The sequence below is a fragment of the Cryptomeria japonica genome, chromosome 3 (assembly GCF_030272615.1).
Source record: "Cryptomeria japonica chromosome 3, Sugi_1.0, whole genome shotgun sequence".
NCBI lineage: Eukaryota > Viridiplantae > Streptophyta > Pinopsida > Cupressales > Cupressaceae > Cryptomeria > Cryptomeria japonica.
Window position 1 is genome coordinate 595,351,336 of NC_081407.1, and position 26,946 is coordinate 595,378,281.

A 26,946-nucleotide genomic window follows, 5' to 3' on the forward strand; every position below is an offset into this window, starting at 1 on the left:
AATGAAGCTTACATGGGTTTGAGAATTGCAATGGTGCTGAAGCAGGATTTAAGATTTTTTACTAGCCATGACTTCACTTAAGAAACCAAAATGACTTAGAGCAATCAATTAAGTGTGTAAAAATATAATTATTGAAAGATATCAGCATCAAGACCTAATAGGCGATTCCCTTTCGAGTCAAGTGCAAATCCTAAGCAAATGATAAAGTTAGGAAGAAAAACCTCAGATTCTAAAGCACTTCATGAATAGATATCTAGGAAATGGACTAAACATAAGATCCAAATTGTGCCAGCACAAGTTGAAAATGACACAAACACCTTTTTCACAAAGGCTCCCACTAAGGACACCTAAACGAAGAAAACTAAAAATAAAGAAAGAAAACGACTAAAAAGTAAAAACCAAACTAGACTACTTGAGCCACCTAAGAATCTCGAGCCAAATGACTCAATGCAAATTAACAACTTGTCTCACCCAAAAGAACTAAACCAAAACACATGAAAGGAAAACCTACTCTAAAGCTAAACTATATACAAGACTCCTAGACCGGACAAGACTCAAAGAAGCAACATATGTACATAACTCATCCTTGAACTCAGAGAAGTAGGCTCCCACAATGCATCTCTCAAACTCGAGCAAAACCTAATGCAAGATTATCAATTGTTGCAACTCATTGGGACCATGGTCAGCCCAAACGCAAGTTGTTCATCCTAAACCCCCATAATCAAATTCATAACCTTCAAAATTAGGAGAAGGCAAAGAAACAACCTGGCGTGCTTTGTGCTTGAACGGAGATCCTTGCATGCTATTACTCCCCAACACAACGTTTGAAAAGGGATCCTCATCAGCTTCAGGTAATTGCCATTGGTGATGTATCATCCCACTGGCATTCATAACATGTTAATCAAAATTATCTTCCTTAGTGATCATATGGTGGTGAAAGTTGAATTTGAATGGAAATTTGAAATTGTAAATATGGTACTTTTCACCTATTAGTTCCTCTTGAATCTCTTGCAACGAACGTAGTGCCTCCTAGAATTGTTCTTCATACTCGGCTTCCATGGTAACAATAGGTTCACCACTTTGCATTAACCATGCATCCTTGTGTAGCTCGGTAAGCATGTCCTCGAAAATGATAGTCTCCTTGATAAGTTGATCTTCAAAAAAATTCCCAATTTGTTCCTGGAGTACAATATTTAAGGGTATGTATTAGAGGCTTTGAGCGCATTTGGCACCTTGGGTTACATAAAGGCTAAGGCGGCACCTAGGAATTTGCATACACAAGGGTTTCAATCCACACCTAGCTAACCTAACACTTCATTGGCTCATTCATCTTCTTAAGTCATGATTTTGCTCAGCCTTGCTCTTCTCATTTCAGGTCTTCATTTAAGCTTTAAGGACTGATCTTGATCTCTAATTTGTGATGTCTGATCTTCTATGTTTCAGATCCGAGTTTCATCGCTTCATAGTTGCTGGGTGCATTTTGAAGTAGACCTTGCAGAGTGCACGAAGGTAGTTCTCTGCATAAGGTACTAGCTGAGCAGGATTTAAGGGTGGTTTAACATAACTCCACTTGATGATTGCATTGAAGGAGCTGACTTGCACAATACTACCCCTTTGGTTGAGCGGGATTAAGGGGTTGCCTTGTATAGCAAGGCTTGCATAAATATTGGGTGCAAGGGCGGGATTAGATAGTGGCCTTGCAATGAATAGTTAGCACATGGCGGAGTTTAGGGGTTGGTTTGCACACCTCTTCAAGCTTACCTTGTTCTCCATTAGACCTTGTTTATCCATAATGTCCTATAGCGGATTTGAAGGGGGTCTTTGCATAAGTTCACACACATGCTTAGGGGGGTAGAACTTGCCTTAGACAATTTCATCAACCTCCCCCCTTGAGCGCATATGGAGGTTTGCCCTGCACAACATTACACATTCTTGAAGATGAACTGCAAATGAGACAAGTGCATGATAAATATGAGCACATAGAAGACTATACCTTGTATTGGTGGAATTAAGAACCTCGTCAACATTTTGCAACTTTAAACAATACCTTTCAGTTTTACCCTTAGTGGATTTGATACTGAAGCATGCAATGGTGGGTTTAGAGGGGTCATGTGCACAAATCTGTGCATGCTTAATGGGGGTTAATCCCTTAGACAATTTTTTTGATGGATTCTTCTCCTTGTGCGCATTTAACATATTGCTTTGCACTAGATGGAAAGCAGATATAGCAAGGTTGGAAACACAAATCAAGGAGTGCATTTAACATATGAGGCATGTATGAAAGTTAAGCACATTTGAAGCCTATCCTTGCAGAAATTTGATGTATGGTGGAATTTAGGTGTGCACTTGCATAACCTTGCACATGAATCTGCTCCTTAACTCCACACTTAGCCAATTTTGCACTCCTCCGACCTCTTGAATGCATTATGGTGGTGGTCTTGCATTGAGGGTTTAACTGCAATACTTACACTGCTTTGCATAAACTAACTTGTGCTCTAGGTAGGAAAAATGCCCTCCTTGGGCGAGATTTTAGCCTTTTCTTACGCAAACCTGAAGTGAACTCACCTTGACACCTTTACTGCACGCATTGCCAACTAAACATTTAGAATGCTGGTTTGCAGAAATATGGGCACAAGCTAGACATTCAACTGCACAAACTTGATGTATGGCTGGATTTTGACAAAGTGAATGTACAAGTTTGAGCACACCTAAAGGATGTTTCTACATTAGAAGCTGGAGTGGATTTAAGGGGCCTAAGTGCATAAAAATGCAAGAGCGATTTTGAGGGAGTGTCTAGCACAAAGGGGCGAGGGAGAAATTAGGACAAGTGTATGCATAATGAATTAGGAGCACATATGACACATACCCTTGCACAAGATAACACAAAGTGCACTAGAGATAAGTGTTGGCACTAAGGTAGTATAATTAAGTGGACATGAGGTAGGGGTTTGCACAATCTACCCCCCTAGACCTTGCACAAGTTTATACATGAAACAAAGGGGTAAATGTTTACTTTAGAAATTTTTTCAAGATTTTCACTCGTAGGCATTACATAATCCGGACTTAAAATTCGAGACCCTAAAGTGTTATGCTTGTAGTTCATAATGGAACTTCAAGTAGATTTGCCACTACATGCTCAATCATCGACTCCCAGTGACATTGAGCTCCACTTACCACTTGACAATATTTTGACAATGTTAGCAACTTTGCAACATGACCTCAACCTTGACATCCAACAACCAATCTCCCCTCAAAAGCAAAGGTTAATGGCTAAGAGACTAATGCCAAGCTAAAACGACCTAACAAAAACACCAAAGCTAAGCAAAAGTGGGGGTCCCCATTTGCAATGGGGTGATGTGTGAAAATGACACAACACTAACAACATTTGTCCCTAGGAGGCTTGCCTTTATATTGTTATGTGGGAAAGCTTAATCAACCCCATGCTCGTTTAGCACAGGTGGTGTGAGTTTTGTCATAATGTTGAGAATACATGATGTTTCATTTCCATGGGATAATACAACTGTGTCTATAATATTTCACGTAATTACATGCAAGTGGATGGGTATTAGAGCAACCTAAGAGCTACTAGGTGTTACATCCCACTTGTGCCCTAGTTGTTTTTTATGCTACATTACACTAGGTTATATGTGCCCTAGTTGTTCTATGCTATAATTACGAGATGTTAATTGTGCCCTAGATGTTTCATGTTTTAATTAAATGATGACGCCCTAGATGTTTCATGTTATAATTGAATGATGTTATTTGTGCTCAGTATAATGAAATGATGACTCATAACTGTTAAATTGATGTTTTGATATTCAACATGATGACATTTAAGATGTTTTAGTTTTGTTGATAATTTTGAAATGTCAGAGTTATGACAAGATTTTAGGCTAACTAGTTGAACTGGCCAAGTGTGTGTGCAGGAGTTCGTCCTCCTCCGAGAAGGGAGGGGAAGTATCATCAAGTCGGGAGGTAAATAAAAGAGAACTTATGCCATCTAGAAACCCTAACCGTAAGTTGAGTCAGGTAGTCTCATGTTGACCATGTCTTTCGTCAACCTGTCGTGTCAGGTAACCCTAATTTGGTCTTCATAGGAGTTTAAGGTTTCATGACTCTAGTCGTGGATTGGTATACCAAGTTAATTTATTAATTATTTTTAATTATGAAATTTAATCATTTTATCGCTCATGCGTTAATATAATTTATACATGTATATATTAATATATATACATATTATATACGTATACTCTCATATAGAAGTACGTATATGTATGTATCTAGGACATTAATGAATACATACATATAAGTGCTTGTATACATAGATATGCATATAATATATATGTATATAAATATAAATTCTCACCCCCCCTTTTATCGTATTATATTGTATTAAATATTTTGACCAATCTTCGATATGGTCTTTTTATTAAATTCTTATTGGGTTCTAGGATTCTTGGGCAAGTCTAATGCAATTTTCATTAGCACCAAATATATAAATAAATTCATTTATTTGAACATAAATTTTTGAAGGCTTATCTTTATTTAATAGATATCTTCTTTGGGCATAAATTAAAGAAAAATGTTCAAGTGAATCACCGTAGTGGCAAGACATGATAAAATCGGCATGCTTCTTATGCGATTTGAATTGCATTCTAATTAATAATAAATCATCCGAAATGAAAAAGAAACCCGATTCTTCTAAAAGAATAAAAACAGAAGGCATTTGGCGTGACCATTTATCTTCCCCGTCACATAAAGGGCATGGAATTGGTGTGGGAAGTTGGAAGGAAATTCATGTGAATGCAAAGGATTGGGTCGAAATGGATAATCCACCTCATATCGTGGAGTATATGACATGTTTTTGGAAGGCGGTAGGATTATTCGGAAAAAGTTTGGGAAATATTTTGAGCTCTGCATTTTGCTAATGTTTTCCTTCATTAAGCGTTGCAACCAAACTGGCGGGTTAGTTCTTTTGGTAGAAGCTCAGGAGGTTTTCAGAAGTTGGAGAACTGCACAAAGAATAGTATCAAGTCGAATTTCCTCCAAACTTCCAGGTCATGTTATATTGACAAAGCTCAACAAGCTTGTATATTCTTTCATTCTTTCTCTTATAGTTCGAATTCATGGTAGAATTAGTTGAAAGAAAAAATGCAGAAATACTTTAATTTCTTATTCGATTTGACTGAGATTTGGACACTCTAGAGTAGGAATAATGTATATACTGAAATACTTCCAGTTCTTATTCGATTTGACTGAGATTTGAACACTCTAGAGTAGGAATAATGTATATACAGAAATACTTTCAGTTCTCATTCGATTTGATTGAGATTTGAACAATTTGGAGTAGGAATAATGTGTACACTCATGTATTGTTGAATAGGGCTTGGGTTCATTTAATTGTTCAAGATATTAAATTATTCTCAGTAACTATTGCCTAAAGGTTGAGATTATAAGTTTCTGATTTGAAAAATTCTGCAGTCACCCCGTACAGTATAGGGATTGGCAGAAAATAACTCTCAACTAGTAAAAAAAGTATTCTCTGCCAAGCAATAAGCTGTACAGCTGTGAAGGTCTCATAAGAATAGTAGATTTTGGTAATTCTGTTATTGGTGTAATAGAACAGAGAATAAATCTTTGGTTGGGATAAATAGTATGGACTGGAAATACTAATTTAGTCAATGGAGACTTGCACCAAACCTGAGTTAAACAAAATCCACATAATTATGGGGTACATATCTATTCCATGTATACTCAATATGGTAATTGATGAGCTGAAGAGATTGCTCTTTTAACGCAGCCATTACGTAATACAAGAAGTGAGAATTATCAATCAGCAGTGAAGCTGCTCCCACATTAGAGATTAACCTTCCCTAGCATGAGTTTGAAAACTAAACCCTAGCTTAGGGAAGAAAAATGGGTAAGAGTAGAACAACAATACTCCTTAATATATTTAGCATATCGTTTATTAAAAAAAAAATACACTCAGATATTGCAATGGCAGCTGAGTCCTGTCATGCATGATATTCTTCCAAAACTTTTGGATTACATGAGAAGCTGGCGGCTCTTAAGCCATTTTACCTTTCCTAACTGAGGGGTTAGTTATATTTCTAATACTTTATACAATGATTTATGAGAAGGATAAAACATAAAACCTCTTATGAGAATTAGTGTTGTTAACTTAATTCATGTAACACTATTTTGTGGCAATGAGTTTCTATGTGAGTACGGATATGGTCAACTTTAAGTTTGAAACTTATTTTTTTTACAAGACCTATGCCCTAGAACCCTAAGTTGCAGTCGAGAAGGGTGGAACATTGACTTCACACTTAAGTGTGATTGCATCTATTTGAAAACCTTTGGCCAAGGTGGTGCTCGTACCAAGAGCGTCAGTTAGTTCAATAGTCCTGATATACACCCCAGTCAGAGGTCATACTAGTTAGGGGTATCCTATAGTGTATGACCGGCTAGGGGGCTATGTAGGATTATACACCAAGTCTCAGATGGCATGAGTTCAACTTTCCATTACCTCCCTGCGAAGGGTCGGGCCAATCCAGTCGGATATGGCACGGGGGACTAATAAGTCCGTGGTTGGGCAGAAAAGCGCCCTGATGATACTTTCCCTCCTCATTGGTCTGATGGTAAAGCTATGAAAGTTCAGAATATTGGCATCTGGAATAATGTTTCTTCTAAATCTCTCTTTTCATTTATTTTGAAATGTTAAAGTATTCAGTTGTATCTACTAATTTTGCTCATGGCTTAGATCTTTGTTCAATTCAAGACTTTAGTTTTAAGTTCAAGTTTCCTTTCAGTTAATTAATGTTGAAAAAATAAATCTGCTGGTGTTTCCTTTCTTTCTGTTTCAAGTTGTAATTTTCTTTTGCATAGTTTAAAATGTTCGTTACACTAGGTCAGCAGGTTAAATCACAAAGTTAAGGACCCAACTTAGTAGGCAGCCCACTGACAAGAACATATAACCATTGGGCAACTAGAGTGGTGAGAACCCCATACAATTTTTTTCATCGTAGTTGTATATAATATCATGGTCGGCAAATATGTAATACTGTAACCATTTGTTAGAATGAATACCTAAATGCAGTATGGGAGCCAAAATGATTCAAAAACATAACGTCGAAGCTAAACTACAATTTTAACTTCTTATATGTGCTCTTTACATTTTCAAAAATCATGTAAATTGTCCATATTGTTAGTAATAGAAAGGAATACATAATTTTTTTTCGTTTTCTTTTCAACTATTTAAAAGAATTTGAGTTACATGATTTAGAAGAAGAGTCAAGACATAAGGATTGTAAGCTTTTTTAAACTAATGTATTCATTCTTGTAGGATCTTGCATGGTTATGGGAGCAAGCAAAACATTGGAAGAAAGAGAAAAAAACAACAATTGATGGAATGATAAGTACTAATGTGGAAGGTAGACACACTCTTTTTATAACTAGTCATCAATAATCTTGATTTTATAAAAGAGATGGACTTATATAATTCAAGGATTAAGTATTAGTTTCTGTTCTTTGACTGTGGATAGAGCTTCAATGTTTAGAAGTTAGAAGATATCCTCACCTTTTTATGTCATTGAATATTGTATTCAGAGTTTTGGTTTGTTTCAACCCGGTGATGTACTTTTAAGGTAATCTCAAAGTGCAAATGCTTAGAATGATATTGAGAACAAATATGGTTCTAGATTTCTCTTTGTTTTTCACATAAAGGCTTGACAAATTTATTTGCCACTTGTTCTTGAATTGCACAAAATGTCAACTCAACTTCTCTTTGTTTTTTACACTTCTGAACACTAAAAGACCTCAATTTTACTGCATGCACTGCTTTTGGGGATGGGGGTAGGGGAGTATAACGCTTTAACTGCAAAGCAACTCTGTCAATCTGCATAAGGTAATCTTTCCCTCTGACCAGAACAGCCTTTGGCTGTGTACATTTGGATGAATTCTTCTTGATCCACGTTAAAAGGGGTCCACATTAGTCAAATGTACCCTCCCACAAACTCTGCCAGTAGTGCTATCAATATCATGAATTGTTTTAATCATCATTTAGGTTGCAGGATTAAAATTTTATTCATAAATTATTTCTCTCTTTTAAGAAAAATATTTTGTGACCAGTCTTGTGTCTATGAATGTTGCCATCAGCATTGTGCTCAGTCCTGTGAACATATTTACATCCAGTTGCTTATATATGTTGAAGTGATTCTAGCCAAGCCCAAATGCTAATTTTCATGAGCAAATCATATTCATCGTGCATGGGATTATTCTAGTCATTTTTCCATGTGCTTCCTCAGAGGAATTAGACTCTTTTGAATAAGATGCTGCAGCTGTTAAAGCAATATTTGCTTCCTGTCAATAGTTGCACAAATTTCTCATCTATTATTAGACTGGTTGAAAGAAATCCTTGTTTCAAACCAGGCATTTAAAGTACAATTTTAATTGATTTAATTTGTTATCCGAATAGCTTCTATTAAAACTCCACACTTTCTTGTAGATTGAGTGTTGTATAATCTCTGATTGTAATTACCTCATTTTTACAACCATAAAACTTAGGAAAAAATATGTTTTTCTTGGCTGTAGAATTGGTAGTCATTAAACTGGTGTACCATACACTTTTGAGAAGATTTATCAACATTTTTTGTGGCTATAAACGAATTCTCCATTTCATTTGATTTTTTTGCTACTTACTTTCATGTTGTCCATTTCTATTTCCATTGCTGCCTCTTCTCTGCTAGAAAATTCAAGTTGATGTAAAAGGAAATTAACCAATAGAACATAACCATACATTTCTCTAGAAACTACATAAAAAAGAGTGAAAAGAGGTACATCCACAATTTTCTTGTAGATTCCGTGTTATATATACTCTGATTGTATTACCTAATTTTTACAACCATAAAACTCAGTAACACGTCTTTTTTGGGGCTATAGCCTTGGTAGTCATGAAACTGGTGTACCAAACACTCTTGAGAAGTATTATCAAATTTTTTTGTGACTATAAGCAAATTATTCATTTGATTTGATTTGTTTGCAATTACTTTGATGCCTTCCATTTCTATTGCCATTACCTCCTCTTCTCTACTAGAAAATTCAAGTTGATGTAAAAGGAAATTAACTAATAGAACATTTACCATACATTTCTGCAGAAACTACATAAAAAGGAATGAAAAGAGATACATCCACCGAAGCAAAACCCAAACATTTTGTTTAAAGCTTTGCAAAAAAAGTTTGTTATTATTCTTGGTACAGGTGTGGGATATATACTCATAATTGCCAATAAACAAAATATTTAAATACCTCATTATTTGTAAATATGAAAATACTTATAAATTCATAATTTAATAAATAAAATTTATAAATACCTAGTTATTTGTAATTACAAAAATAGTTATAAATTAATAATTCATTGATTTGTCAAATGTCAATACACAATGAAAACTACAATCGATTTAATAATCTTCATATTGTTCTTCATCAAAAGCATCAAAGTCAACATTTGGTTCATTTTCACTTGAACCACAATGAGTTGCAATGCCATTTCTGCTAGCCATGTATTGTACAAGTTGCCTCATCTAAAGAGATTTATAGAAAGTTGTGCAAAAATAACTTCTAAGTCAACACACTCAAGAGTTAGAGCTTAATTCTCCATTACCCCTTCATTGTAATCAAGTTTTAATGTGACCAGATATCATAATAACGAGTGGGTTTATGGGAGTGGAGACCCCAGTGGGGTTGAGAGGTAGCAACCGTCATGGGGGTTTTGGGGCAATGCCCCTAATGGGGTTGAGGGACAGTGCATTGTAGGGATCTAGAGGCAATGCCTCCAATGAGGTCAAGTGGTAGCATCCCTTGTGAGGGGTTTGGGGCCTACACCCCCAGTGAGGTTGAGGGGCAATACCCCTTGTAGGGTTTGAGGGTAGTCACCAAGGCCAAATAAAGGCCTTTGAAAGCACACAAAGCTTCATGACACATACCATTTCACAAATTTATCACTTAAGGGTGAAATTAGGCATGTAGGCACTTTTTTGTTTATAAAAAGGTTTTAAAAAAATTACTTTTTTATCATATTTTTTTGGGGAGAGTCTCTAGGTCCCCATAGGTTTGCTCAGGTTCAACCCAAGTTCACCTAGGGTCCCTCCCGAGCACCTTGGGATCTTAAGAGGGACCTTGGGCAAACCTAGAGGAGAACTAGTTTGAAACCTGGAGCCAACCTAAACCCATATGGGTATAGGGGGTGAGTTCTAGAAGAACTCAGTAACATAGTGTTGACGTGTTTTTTATGATTACGTCGAACATAGAATAAAGTTGCCTAATGGTCACTTCACTCTCTCTTGATCAAAGTGTGATTGGATGCTAAGATTGCAAGAAGTTCAAACAATCGACTCCAAGGTTCCTTTATGCTACGGATGTGACTCAGTTGGCTGATGTGATTGCTAGTAATCCAAGGGGCCTTACGTTTGCATCATTCTTTTACTTCTTTGTTGTGGTTGGAACTACATCATCGGATATGGCAATTCTGCGATGCTGCTGCTTCGAACAGACTAAAATGAACTGAAAATAAAGGGGAAAAGGGTTTAGAAGGATCTAAATCTACTCCTAAGGGCGGTGATATCAACGGTTAATGCTTCGGTGGACAAATTCCAAATAAACCAAGCTCTGCTTTGCCAAGTTTAACTACAACTCTGCAAGAATTGGTGCAATCTTTTGAGGATGATGAAGGATTTTCATATTGAGAAGGTGCATTTGAATACCCAAAACGACTCAATCCAAACGACTATCACAATCAAACTTAGCACAAATTTGGGGTTCAGGCTAACTTTACACTGCAACTTACAATTAGCAAGATGCAAAAAGTATGAACCATGGAAATTCATCAAACACCATTACATTCTCCATTGAAATCAAAACACTTTATCTAACAACTGAGAAAATAAAATTCTACTCTAAGTGAGGAAGGTGAAACCATGCAAGTCTTGAAAAAATAACTTAAGTGGACACCATCAGAGAACAATGTTTCACTGTTATTATCTCAAAACTTATCGCAAGAATTTCATACAAATCTCCCTCCTTCTGCAGATGAGGGGGGTCACCCCTTTATATAGGCTTCTGGCCTTGGCTACATGCAAAACCTTAATTAGGGTTTCCCCAAAAGATTCTTCACTCAAGATGCAACAAGGTGGGAATCAACAATTAATACCCATGAAACCCATATACAATCAATTCCAATCCTACCAAAACTGGCACCCATAAAGAATTAAATGCACCACCTCTTTCAAATTCGCCCAACATGCGTTGAATATTCATCCAATGCAAAAATCACCCCATTATGTCATAAATGATACCATCATTTCCACATGCAGCAGCTGCATGCAAAAAGAATTTGCCATAAATTCAACATGCAATGACCGGGTCGCCATTTGGTCAAATATTCCGGCAATGAATGTGCGACCATACTGCCATGCGCTCAATAGATCCTCGCCATGCAAGTGGACCCCATCGTCGTATATCCGCTCCTGCACATCTAGTATTGTTGGAGAGAGAATTTGATTCAGGAAGAATTTTCTTGAAGTTTCTCGAACTTTCCTTTCTTTGCAGGAGATTATCAACACTTTTCAACCACCTCCTATTTTTTAGGAACTTTACTAAAATTTAGGACCCGGGTCCAAGAGAGAGAGAATTCCCTCATGAGTCCAAATCTGCGAAAATTTTCAAATTCTGACGAGATTTGGTGTCTAAAAATAGGATTTTTCAAAATTATTCCCAAGGGGATTTCCTACATTTCCATTCCTCGACCCTCGAAATTCTCCTTTGCCTTGGAAATTTCCATCCCGGACTTTCAAACTTAGGCGTGGAACGTGGAATTCAGCTTGGTGAAGGAATTTCATTATTTCCATGCCTTCGAAAATTTTCAACTTCCTAACTGGGCTTGGAATTTTGACTTTGATAGAGGAAATTCATCCTTCCCATGTCCATCCTTGATACCTTGACTCAGGCACCTTCCTTTGGATTTGAGCAATGATTTTGCACTGGTAAGGAATTTTGATCATTTTTGAACATTTCCATGCCCTAGTTACCTTGGCTTCTTCTATCTCTTCCTTGGCACTGTCTCAACTCATCAAAAGATTTTCCAACTCGTGCATTTGTGTGAAGGCATATAGGATTTTCCACCTTCTCCAAGCCTACCCTCCTTTGGCGCCCTAATGAATCCTTGGGCACATTTTGGCATGTATCACGGAATCTTCCACTTTCCATGCTCTCCATGGAATGTCCCTTTGAGCGCCCTTGGTAAAGCATGGGCGCCATTCTTCATTGAAGAAGGAATTTCATGAATTTTAACATTTTCCTTCATCCTCTCCATTTGGCGCCCTACTATTCCCTAGGGTGTTATTTCCCTTTGGTCAAGGAATTCAATGAATTCCAAATTTTCCCTGCTGACTCCATTTTGGCGCCCTCCACAGTGCTAGGGCGGAATTTCACACTGAAGGAGGAATTTATACTTTGTTTGAATTATCCATCATCCCTTGAATTTGGCACCCTATGACCTTCTTGGGCGGATTTTTGACCTTTTCATGGAGTTCTCTATTTGTCCTTCCTTCCATGCTTTCAACTATTTAGCACCCTCCTGAGGAGTAGGGCGGAATTTGACTGAGGTGAAGGAATTCACAATTTTTTCAAACTTTCCTTGTTGACTTCATTCTGGCGCCCTTTGACCTTCTTGGGCAGATTTTTGGTGGTGAGGAGGAATTTGGCAATTTCCATGCTATCCATGGAGACTTAATTTTGGCGCCCTCACCTGGCTTTGGTGGATTTTGATCATGAAGGAGGAATTCACACTTTACTTGCTTCTTCCGGATTAGGCTACCATATATGGATTTGAGGTGATTTCCTAGACAGAGATAAATTTCTCGAGCTTTCCACTTCAGGAATGGGCTTCCAACACTTAGCCATTTTTTACTGATTCCATCTGCTTTTCAAACCTTCTGGATTTAGAAGTAGTTGTGAATGCTTGATCTTCATTGCCTGCTTGAAGGGTCCCGTCAAAAATAAACTTTCCAAAAATAGAAACTTCCAGAACATCAGCATTAGACCCCAGAATAGGGCACAGGAATGAATTACTATAAATAGAAACTTACTAAAAATAGTAAGTTTGATTTTTCGGCAAAATGATGACATTCTGGGACTCAGTAAAATCCCTAAAAAATAGGAACTTTCTAAAAATAGAAAGATGCTCCGTTTTCGCTCAAACTTTACTGGGAGGTTCCTTGAAGGGTCCAGATTCCAGTTCCATGTTCAGTTTTTCCAAAACCCTAAAAGAAACCCCTAAAATCTAGGATTAAAGGCAGAAACCCTAAAATTGACAAAACAAGCCCTAGACTTGGCCAAAATCACTCAAACGAAAGGCAGACTTGATCAATTTTAACCCCCCAAACACCTGCAAAGCAAAGAGACTGGAGAGACTGCTGCGAAAAGACCCAAAAACGAAAGCCAAAAGACCAAGAGGGCCTAAAAAGTAGGGGTCCCCATTCGCAATGGGGCGATGTGTGAAAACGTCACAACATAGAAAAATAGAAAAAATTGCTTGATACGATGGCTAATAACTAAAATTTACTTCACAACGATTTTTTCAAGATTCTTTAAGATAGATGTCCTGAATGTGAAGTGCTCCAAATGCTCCTAAAAGTAGTCTTACAGATCTTGGAATAGATTTAGAGTATGCTCTTGTGAATACATCATACACAAATGGAGCTAGGGCATGTTCTCTTGATAATCTCATTTTTGGTTCACTTTTCCTCCAAAATTTCACTGCAAAATTTTGTTTGTTAGATTCTTTTAGTTGAGGTCTTATAGTTTTCAAAAGCGTGTCTTTGAACCTTACTTTCTACTAGGCCTTTTGACCTTTGGCAAGCTATTTGATTCTAATGATCACTCTTATATTACGATATAATTTTTACATAAAAATTAGGCTCTAGCAATAGTATCAATATCCAATAAACATTATTTTCTGACATTCTCCCTCTTTCACCCCTACAACTTCCTTTGTCTTTACAATTTCCTTGCACTTGTTTGTATTCATTTCCACTATGACCCTTTTTAGCACAACAATTACAAAGTTTGTTGTATTAGTTCAATAATTACATCCTGTAGTTGTTCCCAATCCTTTCTATTTTTACCTTTGTTCTTATTTTGCAACAACCTTTGATGTTCGAAACATTTTTTCTGGCTCTTCAACCTTATCATTCTTCCATATTTGTTTCTTCTTTGACAACATACAAATTCTGGAATGATGGCAGCTTATTTCTATTAGAAACACAAGTTATTAAATTACAATATTTCTTTGAGTTTCCTAGACATGGTGATGGAGGGTGTGGTTTTGCAGACAGAAAAGAGATTCCTGGATTTTGGGTAAAGTGGGGAGACAAACACTAAATTATAAATGTACATATGCAAATGCTATAAGTAATAATTTAAATAAACCAAAAAACAACAGTCTTAAACTAAATGCAATTGCATACCATATGCAAACTGAAAGAAGCTGAAATCCAGGCTGTATAAATCCATTTTTGATTCGTCATGTATGTGCAGCATGCTATCTAGGGTTGAACTAGGATGAGATCCCATTGGGGATTAGGTTATGCTTTTATTATAATTTTGTTTTTTGTGGTCTAAAAAAAAAGTAGACTGTTGACCCACAAGAGATGTCATGCCAAACAAAACCTGCATACAAAATAACATCCCTAGAATATATGCACAACAGGGGGTACGTTCCTTGGGGAGGTCCAAAAGGAAAAAGCTTGGGAATGTTTTCTTTTTACTATAATTTGCGGTGGGGAACATCAAGGGTTCATTTTGTCCCCATCCTCTAGTCCTGTTGTGACCATTTCACACATCGCCCCATTAGAATGGGGACCCCCTCTTTTTGCTTTAGGTTTTGCTTTCCTTTTTGCTTGTTTTTCTCTCTGCCTTTAGGTTTTTTGAGTGAGTGAGTGGTTTGCCTGGGCTGGCTAGATTAGGGCTAATCTTGGAAAGCTCGTTTTAGGGTTTCTTTCAAGCTGAGTCTAGCCTAATTTTGGGGAGTTGTTAGCCGTCTGCCTGAAACCTCAAGTTTACCAGAATGAAGCATGCCTTTCAGGAGAGTCAAGTTGGTTAGATCAAGGGACATGGTGAATAGGTCTCATGTCAGGTTAGGTCTAGTTTGAGGGTTTTCTTGTCGGAGTCATGTTTGTTTCCCGGTCTGAGTCAGTTGAGCAGAGTCAGTAATCAAAGGAAGGTCGAAATGGTGAATGATAAACGAATGCACCTGATGATGACTGGAGGCGTTTTAGAAGGGTATGACCAAAATTGTTGACTTTTGAGACATGATGGAGAAAGTTGTCATCTTTTGCATTAAAAGAGAGTCTTAAGCTTTGATGTGATGAAAGCCAGTCAAGGACAAGATTTTCGCTCCTGACCCTTCCAAAGGGTCCAGAGCGAAATCTCTCCTTCTTGCCTTCTCTTGGCCCTGAAAACCTAGTAAAACCCTGCTTGGACCCAGTTGAGTGATAGATTTGTCCTGATTGTGAATCAAGGGAGTTAGTTTGATCAAGTTTGATGGAAAATGAAGTGAACAAAGGTAAGATCTGGCCTGAGAGGTCAATTTCGCTCTTGACCCTTCCAAAGGGTCCAGAGCGAAATTTTTGAAAGCTCTCATTTTTGCCTAGTTAAAAGGCAGGATTTTGATAGGGATGCGGGAAGGAAGGTCTTTGTTTGCCTCTCAAGGAGATTTGGAGTTCAAAAGGTCAAGAATTAAGCTCAAAACTTGATTTTCGCTCCTGACCCTTCCAAAGGGCCCAGAGCGAAAATCCTTGTAGACCAGATTTCCTTCACAATTTTGGCTAAGTTTTGGCATGTTTGGGGATGAATTGATGTGTTCTTGCCTTGAGTTGGAGTTGGTGGATTTTGAAGAGCAAGATTGATGCCTAAAATAGGATTTTCGCCCCTGACCCTTCCAAAGGGTCCAGAGCGAATTTCATCCTAAACCCTATTTCTTGTCTTGGATAGACTTGCAACCTTGTTCCCAGCTTGGAAAATGATCTAACTTTGCCTTGTGAGGTGGTTTGAAACTTGAAGATTGAGCAATTTGGCCTGGAATGGAGATTTCACTCCAGACCCTTCCAGAGGGTCCAGAGCGAAAATCTTATTAGAGCTTATTTCTTTCTAACTTTGGCCAACTTTTGATGTGCAGGGTATCCTGGAGGAAGGATTGGACATTATTGTTACCTTTGAGGATTTGGAAACGTGCAAAATGAAGAATTTTGGACAAGAAGGGAAATTACGCTCCTGACCCTTCCAAAGGGTCCAGAGCGAAATTCCCAAAAGCTCTTATTATGCAGTGAAGAAGGTCAAGTTTTTGGCATGAATGAAACAAGAACAACTTGCTTTTGTCTCTTGAAGAGGTTTTAACTTGGAAAAATGAAGGATTTTGACCAAAAGGAGAATTTTCGCTCTTGACCCTTCCAAAGGGTCCAGGGCGAAAATTCCTCAATCACCTATTTTTCTTGCAAAATCAAGTCAAGTTTTGGTTTTTATGGCTTGGATGAGAGAGGAATAGTGTTTTCTTCCTTTGAGAGGTGAATTCAACTTGAAATGATGATGGAATAGGCCTAAAATGAAAAATTCGCTCCTGACCCTTCCAAAGGGTCCAGAGCGAAAATTTCTATAGGAGGCATTTCTTGTCTTGTTTGGTCAAATTGAGGTGTCAAAGGTATGAAAAAAGGAAGAATGAGCATGTCGAAACCCTTAGGCATGTTTAGAAGTCATGAAAATGAAGGATTTTGGCCAGGAAAGGCAATTTCGCTCGTGACCCTTCCAAAGGGTCCAGAGCGAAATTCCTTATTAACCTATATTTTAGCCTTGCTTGGACATGAAATCCTATTCCTAGCATGATGAAACATGAAATCCCACTTAGCAAAGAAGTTTCAAGTTTAAAAAGTGAGGATTTTGGTCAAGATTGAGAATTTCGCTCCTGACCCTTCCAAAGGGTCCAGAGCGAATTTTCTCAAAATCACTCTTTGCTATCAAGTTTTGCTAAGTCAAGTGTGGGATAAGGTGAAATATAGAAGGAATTGCCCCTGGGAATCACTTGAAGTGCTAAGAAATCATGAAAAGGTGAAGGAATTGAGCCAAATAGTGAATTTCGCTACTAACCCTTCCAAAGGGTCCAGAGCGAAATTCCTAAAAACACCTATTTTCCTTGCAAGGTCAAGGCAAATTTTTGGTTTTTATGGCTTGAATGGGTGTGAGGAGGTGAGTTTTTGCCTTTTGAAGATGATTGAGGTTGAAAAGATGAAGAAATTGAGCCTAAGAGAGATTTTCGCTCTTGACCCTTCCAAAGGGTCCAGAGTGAAAATCCTCAGTGTCATATTTTCTTCCAAATTTTGGACAAAACCAAGATTGGACGTGGGTGTGAGAGGACTTTTGAATTGCCTTGGAGTGAAATTGGGTTGCCAAAAATGCAAGTTTTGAAGCCAAGAGAGAAATTCGCTCCTGACCCTTCCAAAGGGTCCAGAGCGAAATTTCCAAATTCTCCCTTTTTCTTGCAAATTTAAGACAAGATTTTTCTTTTCATGACTTGGAGAGAAGAGAGGCAAGACGTTTTATGCCTTGGAAGTGATTTGAAGATGAAAGGATTTGAAAATTGCCCTAAAGCCTAATTTTTGCTCCTGACCCTTCCAAAGGGTCCAGGGCGAAAATCCTAAAACCAACATGTTCCTTTCAAGTTTGTGCTAAGACAAGACTAGACCAAGGTAGAAAAAGCCCTTGAGACCACCTTTGAGTGGATGTTTGTTTCAAAAAATGATGATTCTAGGTCAGAGAAAGATTTTCGCTCCTGACCCTTCCAAAGGGTCCAGGGTGAAAATCTCAAAACCCCCTATTTTGCCTTGCAAGAACAAACCAAGCTTGGGTGGAGTGAATGAAGAAGACCATTGCCTAGCCTTGAGGGGTGGATTGAAGTCAGAATGATGGAGGAGTAAGCCTAAGCAAGGAAAATCGCTCCTGACCCTTCCAAAGGGTCCAGGGCGAAAAACATCAAAAACACCTTTTCTTCCAAAATTCAAGTAAAACTAGGCTTGGACTACAGTAAAAGAAGCCATTTGGAATGCCTCGAAGAAATTGAGACCTTCAAAAAATGAGAATTTTGAGCTCAGGAGAGAATTTCGCCCCTGACCCTTCCAAAGGGTCCAGAGTGAAATTCCCAAAAAGAGCAATATTTCCTTCAAAAATTGATAAGCTATCTTAGTGATTGAGATAAATAGACCCTGGAGATTGCCTTGAAGGAGGTTAATGATCAAACTAAGGTGAGTTTTGACCTAAAAGGTAAAAATCGCTCCTAACCCTTCCAAAGGGTCCAGGACGAAATTCACATTTTCACCTAATTTCCTCATGAGAAATGCTAAAATTTGAAATGCAAGACTTTAATTAGGTCAAAACAAACATGAGCTCGCCTTCCGGAAGATTTTGGAGTCAAGAAATGAGATATTCAAGTCCTAATTTGAAAAATTGCTCCTGACCCTTCCAAAGGGTCCAGGGCAAAATCATCAAAAGGCTTATCATTTAACCTTGTTTGATTAAGTCAAGGGCAAATCGCAAGATTGTAAAGACAAGGACATTAAATTTGCAAATATTGATTGTGAAAATTTCAATTCATGAAGTGAACAAGCCTGGATGTAAAGTTCAAACAAGCCTTGAAGTGGTTTAGACCTTCATCATCTCGGATATTTCAATACCTAAGGAGGAAAGAAGCTTCATCGAGCCTTGATCAAACCTCAATATTCCTCAATTTTCACTAAATTTGCCAAAATTAAGACATTTGGGGAAGCCAAATCAAATACGCATAAATTAAGGCCTTTACCATTTGATTGATTAATTTTTAAGCCTTAATATAAATATAAAATCCACCTTGGAAGCCTTGAAATTAATTTTAAAATTTAAAAAATGAAGGGGAGCGCTCAAAATCCATTTCTTTGCTTTTATAAGCAAGTCGGCCTCCTTCTAAAGGGGATTTTATTTGTTTTATTGTTAAAAAACCTAGGTCGGCCTCATGGTTAATTAGGGTGAGCGCCCTATATAAGAGAGGAGCATTGTAGCACTTTCAAATCATTCATTCATTATTCTTCTCATGCGAATTTCAAGAGCAGATTGGAGGAGCGAATTATACCAGATTGGAGGCGAATTTCTTGCTAAATTGGAGGCTAATTTCCAGAATTTGCTAAGTGGTTGGAGGCTAGTGGAGAGCGAAGTTCTTTTGAAGGCTGAATGAGGCATAACTCATCCAAAGGGAGACCAAAATTCAATCCTTATCCAGCAAAATCTGATCTTCTTTCTTCCATTTTCCAAGGTTCATAGTTAAGCTTTCAAAAAAGGAGGTATGAAGAATCAATTTTTTTGAAGTTCTTATTCAAGACTTATTTTGATTTCATAGCAATCTTTTAAAATTCAAGTCTTGTAAAATCTGATTTCATTCATAATTAATTTGAAAGTTTATAATTCTTGGATTTATCATGTCATTTTCAAATTAATGTCCAAATTATCCCCTTGAAAGGTCTTAGATCCTATGCTTTAAGATATTATACTCAAAGACTAACTTTAATCTTTTGTGTAGGCATCAAATGACGACCCCCAAAGCCGGAGGATCAATTACTTGGCAGACTCTCATCAAAGAGGATCAAGCCAGATCAAGGACGATCTCCTCCAGTCTAGCATCATTAAGGACGATATCCTCTAGTCCAGCATCATTAAGGACGACCTTCTCCATCTATCTTCCAATCCAGCATTTGAAGGAAGGCATCACCAAATTGAGCATCAACCAAGTGTTGTACAAGGTGGCATCCCAGTCATCACTCCTTCAGTCGGATTGGTCCACCTTAGCATGTTCAGATTCAATGTACCTGGCTCATTAAAGATGGCACAAACTTCGATGTACCTACCCCGGCTATCCATTGGTCGAATATTCCAGAGAAGACGTGTCCAAATAATGCAATTATTTCATTGGTCAGAATTAAGTTTGTTGTAACAAACCCTAATTAAGGTTTCATTGTAAAATCTTGGCCTTTGATCTCGAATTGATCCGAGCCGTTCATTGTATTTGAGGATGCTACATATGCCCTCACTCATTTCATTTTAAAGGGTTAGAAAAGAGAGAGAGCTTAGAGTAAAGAAAGCTAGAAAGTTAGAGAGAAATAAGTTATTGTTGTAGCAAGATTGAGTAGTGAAGAAAGAATTTTGAACAATTGTTGTTTATTTGGCTATGAGATCAATAAAATATTGAAGTTATGGTGTTTTATTGCAATACTTGTGGCTATCTTCTTGATTGTTTATCTTATTGAATCACTCTCAGTTGAAATAGAATTTAAATTTTAAGTTTGAAGGACGAAGTGTTGTGCTTGATCTTTGATAAGATTCACATTCCAAACCACTAGCTTCTTACTGATTGTAAGAACGCCTTGTGTGGTCAACTGGAAACATTGAGATTGATTAAGAATTCAATCATTATCGGAAGTATTGATATGTATCTCTATGATAGTATCTATATCCTTGATGATTTGAAAGTTATTGAATCCCTTTAGAAGATCGCATCAATTCCAGTAGAGTTGTAATTTCTTGGCGATACTGAAATTGGTAGAATCTTATCAAGTCTAGCTTTCATTGAGTCATTCTTAGGATCAGTGTAAGTCTCTATTCCCCGAAACCCTTATCTTTTCATATTTTTTGAAAATCTGTTAGTGTTAGGAAAATCTTGTTCCTTCATTTGGAAAGAGAGTAACACGGACAAGCTTTCTCTGAAAGTGCGTAAGGCCCCTTGAATAAACAGCAAACACAACGACCATTGGTGCTTATCCACACGTAGAGATCCTACAAAAAGAACCTTGAAGTCATCCCGATTGATCCTTTTCGTGACATCTTCAGCATTCAGAGACTTTATTCAAGAGAGGATAAGATACCTCTAGGTATTTTATTTTGTGTTTGGTCGTGTACAAAATACACATCAACAAGTCCCTAGGGTGTCTCACTATTCCAATATCTAGATACATCACAGTGGTATCTAGTAAAATTACTTTTTTTTTTGTTTGGTAGACTAATCAACATGGAAACAAAACTTTAACTCTTCAATTTTTTATGATCAATAATTTGATTCCTTAAGTGCTCCTTTGTTTTAACATGGTCTGTTGGTGTATCATGAAACAGTTCCAAATTGATTGTTGATTGCTTGGCAACCGAATTCCAAGTTTAGTAGTGGTTTTATATAGTGGTTTCAACCATAGTTGAAAAAATCAACTCCGCACGGTACGGCATGGACCAAAAACACTCAAGTTGGCTCTGGAAGATAGAACCGATAATGCAACCCAGTCAAACATACTCAAAATATGATGCAGACCTCCACAACACCTGCAGATGCACAACATAGCGTCACTTGACACCAACAACACCGAATCATTAGAAGGTAGAGGAATGCGAAGCATTCCTGCAACCAGGTACACTGTCACTGCCTGACCGATACTCAGACCATCACCAAATCAACTGCAGATCAAATAGGAACATGAAAACTTAGATATAACATTCTTTTGCATCTACCAACATCATACTGCAACCACAAGAAAAGATGAATCAATGCGGCACAATGTGGACTAGAATATTGAACTCTGTTTGACAGACTGTTCACTGGAACAGTCACACTTAGCCGAAATCTGCTGCAGACAACTGAATACATCTTCAATGCTCCGGAATAACCACGAGTCAACTGGATATACCATTTACAGTCATCACCATCTATCTCCATAAATCAATGTGAACACATGAGCAGACTCTTGACCACATACTTCCGGGCCTTTGGTTGACATCAATGACAAATATCATATTTGCAACATAGTTACGGTATCTCTGGATATGGTTCATCAACTTCCTTCCCTCACCCATGCACCAAAATGCCTTCCCTATTTATTTTTCTTGAAAGAGGGATCCATTTGAATGCTTGTAAGTTTGAATAGGTTAGTGACACCTTTCAAATCATGGCCAAACACAGTTTTCTGGTTTAAACACTCTCCAAGCCTTCTCACATTTGGCTATGTTTTTCCATAGGCATAAGCCATAAAGAAAAGAAGGTAGAAAAGACTTGTAACTTGTTTCACCATGTTTAATCTTTTATAGGAAGTTGTATGAAGATACTATGACCTTGAAACTTAGCAAGATAACCAATTAGAACATTCCTATCAATGGCAATGCTGACTTCCAGCTTGAGGCTATTTGGTGAGAAAAGGCAATTAAACTAAAATCCACTCCCTAGTGTGTTGAACTTAGTTGGAGTTCCAAGACAACACCACAAGAAGGCCCAGTGATTCTTGAATGCAACAAGCTTGTTGATGCTAGATAGTCACTTCAAACCAAGGGTGCTTCTGCATAAAAAACTTGTACTCTTTAGGATCGGAAGAAGTTAGCAATGAAATGTGTACTTGACCCTCCTAATTTGTGCAACATATAATTTTCCCTCTTGGGTTTTTTTAACAGATCTATTTGGTTTGTCCCTTGATTGTCACCTTTGAATTAGCTCGATCGCTGATTTTGCAAAAATAAATAGCTTGTTATTAATTTCCAACTAGAACTTATGAGAGTTAGAGCTACTCAGTTTTAGAAATGTATCATTTTTTCTTGTATTCTTGGATAAAGCCTCTCTTATGGTTAGTTTTTTGTTTTTAATGTATGACAGAAAGAGAAACTTGTGCTAGTCCAAAGCCTCAGAAGGATTTTACATCAGAAGTGTATGTCAAGGTTTTGAAGTTCTTGAATGCGTACTATTATAATACTTTCAATATGTTGATTGCTTCCTTAATGAAATATAGTCAGGGAAGAAAAGTTTGTCCTCTCAATATTCATGTGCACTCATACATCTGAGCAACCTATACACATCATGTGAAGGCAGCAAGATGGGTAATTTATTTTCAGACTACCATGATTGACTTTAAGAACTTTACAGGGCAGAATTCCATCTGATAAAAAATCTACAACATGGAATCTCTAAGGATAGCTGTATACCATCTGATGAAAAAGCTTTGGAGGATTCAGAAAGGATTCTTGGTATTGTTCATGGTGTTTCATTCACCGAAAAGAGAAGTGAGCAATATGCTTTTGCTAGTCTGTACCTTTGAACATACAGTTACAGAATTTATGAATCTTGTTGCCTTTTGTGCAGTAAATCCTTCTGACTCTGCATTCTAGAGCACAGGTACATTTCAGGCTCATCTTTCACCTGTAACTGGAACTGATCAAGTAGAAATGGTGATTGGCACTCTGTTGCAAAACCGCAAAATTGCTGCAGCTACACACAATATAATGGCTTATCGAATTGCTATTCCAGAAAAGGGCACAGTATGTACTATTTCTTCTTATGCTTCATATTCTAATGTGATTGGAAGAGGGGATTCTCAACCTAGTTGATCTATCCTATTTTCCAACCATATTATTTGGCAATTTTTTTTCGTTTAAGGAATATTAGCCACATAAAATGAAAGATACTTAATGAATGTAATTATCAGTTATGTATCCTGACCCTAACCTAAGTTCATAATCACTTCATTTAAAATGCTTTTACAATGATATGGATATTCTCTATGTGTGATAGTTCTAAGTTCCAGCTTTCATTTTATAAACACTAAATAGCAACCCAAGAAAATGATGCATTTCAAGGAGTATATTACCTATTGAAAATTAATAAATTTAAGGATTAGGCACCCCATAAAGCATAAATAAACAGTGACCCTAAAGATAAATATGTGGATAAAGCTACCCATTAATCCCATAAATGGGTAAAAGACAATAGGCTTAAATAGCCTACGGTTTTGAGGTAATCCCCTTCCCAAGGATTTATCAAGTTGAATAGTAATGGCACAGTAAAAGGCAATCCTAGGATGCTGGGTTTGTGTAGTCTATAGAAGGCAGCGATAATTAAGATAAAATAAGTGCTATGATGAAAGGTCTTGAGATTGCAAATAGGGGTTTGAAACATATCTACGTGGAAGGTGATTCATAATTTACCATCAATGCAATGAAAGGGAACATTGAAAGACTAAAAGTGGAAATCTCACTTGAGCAGTTTAGGTGGTTAGTTGGAAAGTTTCAATCTAATTTCCTCTATGAATATCAAGCACTTTGGTAATAAGGTTGCTAACATCATAGTATAAAAACTTGGTGAGTAACTCGCCAGCTTGTGAGTACATGCAAAGCAAATAGGGCCTTGAGTTACTTGCTAGGCAGTTTATGGCAAGAACTCACCAAAAAAACTGCTAAAAAATGATCAAAAGATCACATCTTTTACAGGAAAACTCACCAAGCAGGAACAAAGACTAGTCTTTGTTTTTCTCATTTATGAATTGTTCCTTTGACAACATTCCATTGATTAATGGATGGCTGGTTCATATTTAAAAACAATAAAACTATGAAAGATGACATGCTCTACTAAGGTCTATATAGTTTCAAAGACCTTAATTTGGGTTTAGTGGCAGGGGCTTTGCCCCTTGATCCTGCCTTTTATTGCAACAAGAATTACACAAGGGGCACTGCCCGTGGACCCAATTTGGCGCTCTAGCCTCATACTGCCACAAGGGGCACTGTCCCTTGACCTTGTTGGGTGCTCTACCTCCAGACCACTCCAAAATGTGCTGCCCCACAACCTTGATGGGGCTTTGCCCCTAGACACCCTGCTCTAGTTGTGAAAAGAAAACATTAAAATTTGCTTTGGACCCATGTTTTCCTTAGATGAAACTTGTAAAGTACTAATATGTATTTGTAATTAGTAATTTATAATCATATGACACTATGGTGTGCATTGAAGATGCTTTTTGATCTCTAAATGAATGAAATGCTACTTTACTTCTGTAAATTCAGTTTTATGCATGTTGTCAAAGTTTATTCTGCAATTTTATTTGTTTAATGTTTGGAAATTTGCCAAGTGCAAGTTTTTTAAACTATGGCTAGCATCACGACTAATAAAGGAGTTGGTATTTTGGGTGGTGAAATAGTTCCTGATAAATTCTGGATTGCTTCCTTCCTTGACGGTTTCCAAGCTATCACCTTCAAGGATTCTATGGTACAAAGTGCTGGGTTTTGATTATCTTACATTGATAATAATCACAAAACAAAAACGTTTAAGGGATAGTGTAATGTCCCCTACTTGGTTCAAGACAGTTTTAACCATAATTAATTGATTTCCAATATATTTATAACTTAACTAAATCGATTAAGAGACAAAACTATCTTAACATGAATCCAACCTAGGATGTTCTACCTTTCCTTAAGTCCATCAAGTACTAGCTATCTCACCATACTAAATAATTAATCCTATTTTTGATTTATAAATCATTTACGTATTTATTAATTTTTAATTAATAAATACTTATTATTATCAATCAATTAATAAATACTTTGTTTTGGTGATTTAATAAATATTTATTAATTTACTCATTAATAATTACTTTTTATTATATTAATATTAACTATAATTATTATTTTAATATTTATTATTATCCATCTTTATGTTATCCCCCATTGATCATTCTAATCATATAGATACATAAATAAGTAAATATAGTAATGTGGCGGACATATCTGACACATAACAGATCTGGTCTGCCATTCTTATGTTCTTATATATTGGCTTTACATATATTTCACTCTTATGCTAATATTATGTAATTTGCCTATCTGGGAATTTCCTTTATTTAACCCTCGATAGGTTTCTCTGATTTGTATACTTAAAATATATGCCTCAATTTAATAAATTGTTGCTACATATGATCTTCTTATAGATTAGTCTTCAGTTTGGTGTGTATATATATATATATATATCATCTGATTACTTCCACTGTCTTCATATAATTCTCTTTCTTATATCATATTCAGTTCTATTATATAAATTATTAAAACCTTATTGCCTAAAGGTATTAATTATTTTTAATGGTTGTAAGGACAGACAGATCTGACATGCGTCAGAATCTGGTCTGCCACTACATATGATATTAGGAATGACTGTCATACATATTGCAGTCTATAGTAATATTAAATTCTGCATAAAAATTATTATCAGACTTCGTATATTAAGCATAGACATTAAGTCATCACCAAGAGCAAGGATTTTTACTGCCTGTCCTAACTGTTCTTTGTTCGAATGCCTGGAACACTATCCTTTATGATGAACACGATGGCCTAAGCTGGAACATACTATTTTAACTTCCGATATTTTCCTTAGTGCCTATGTGATTATTATATTTGCTATTCTAATCGAATCTTTATACTCAGGCTATATGGTTATTTAATCAAAAGTGGACCCCGTTTCCTTAGGTCTACAAAGTATATATAAGCAATCTGATTCTTGTCTTTTGGACAAAGCTCTACTACGATTATCCAATAAAGATCAGAATGAAGGAAAATAAAACTACTACTTCCCTATCCCTTCATGGAATAGTTTCAACTCCTTATGTACCTTGCAATATCGAAGGGATTGCACCCCTTGAATATTGAAGAGACATATCTCTTACAGATCGGGTCTCTTTAAAGCATAGCGAATGGGTATTGTTATACAAATGATAATAATTAGTCTACTTGTATAAACGGTAGCATCAATCTTCATCATTGTTACCAATAAGTTGCTGTCTTATTAATAGTTATGACTAATTATTTAATTAGTCTACTTGTACCTCAAGTCAATTCTCTTTGCTGAGTATCGATACTTTGATAGTAATTAGATATGTTTCGTTAACGATGGCCTAATTCTCATATATAAATTATGTTTACAAATATGTAAATTATATTTTTAATATATATAAATTATGTTTATCATATAACATTAATTTATTTTTTTATTTGAATCTTTCAAGAATATTAGTAATAAATATTAATTAAACAATATTTAAT

At 36.7% G+C, this 26,946-nt stretch overlaps 1 protein-coding gene across 8 annotated transcripts in view; it reads left to right on the forward strand.

Annotated features, from left to right (window-relative positions):
• Positions 1-26,946, forward strand: part of LOC131078626 (uncharacterized) — a 153,159-nt gene that overhangs the window by 109,669 nt on the left and 16,544 nt on the right. For 5 of the 8 annotated variants that reach the window (XR_009113810.2, XM_058016373.1, XM_058016377.1 and 2 more), the window contains exons 3-6: positions 7,346-7,433; positions 22,748-22,799; positions 23,015-23,151; positions 23,264-23,406. Coding sequence is in view for 7 of the 8 variants with exons in the window: in XM_058016373.1 (XP_057872356.1) it covers positions 7,346-7,433; positions 22,748-22,799; positions 23,015-23,151; positions 23,264-23,406 (420 nt within the window). In the remaining variant the exon portion in view is untranslated. Of the gene's footprint in view, positions 1-4,702; positions 5,090-7,345; positions 7,434-22,747; positions 22,800-23,014; positions 23,152-23,263; positions 23,407-26,946 lie in introns of those variants that run through there. The other 3 variants (XM_058016375.2, XM_058016379.2, XM_058016376.1) reach the window with 3 other exon arrangements.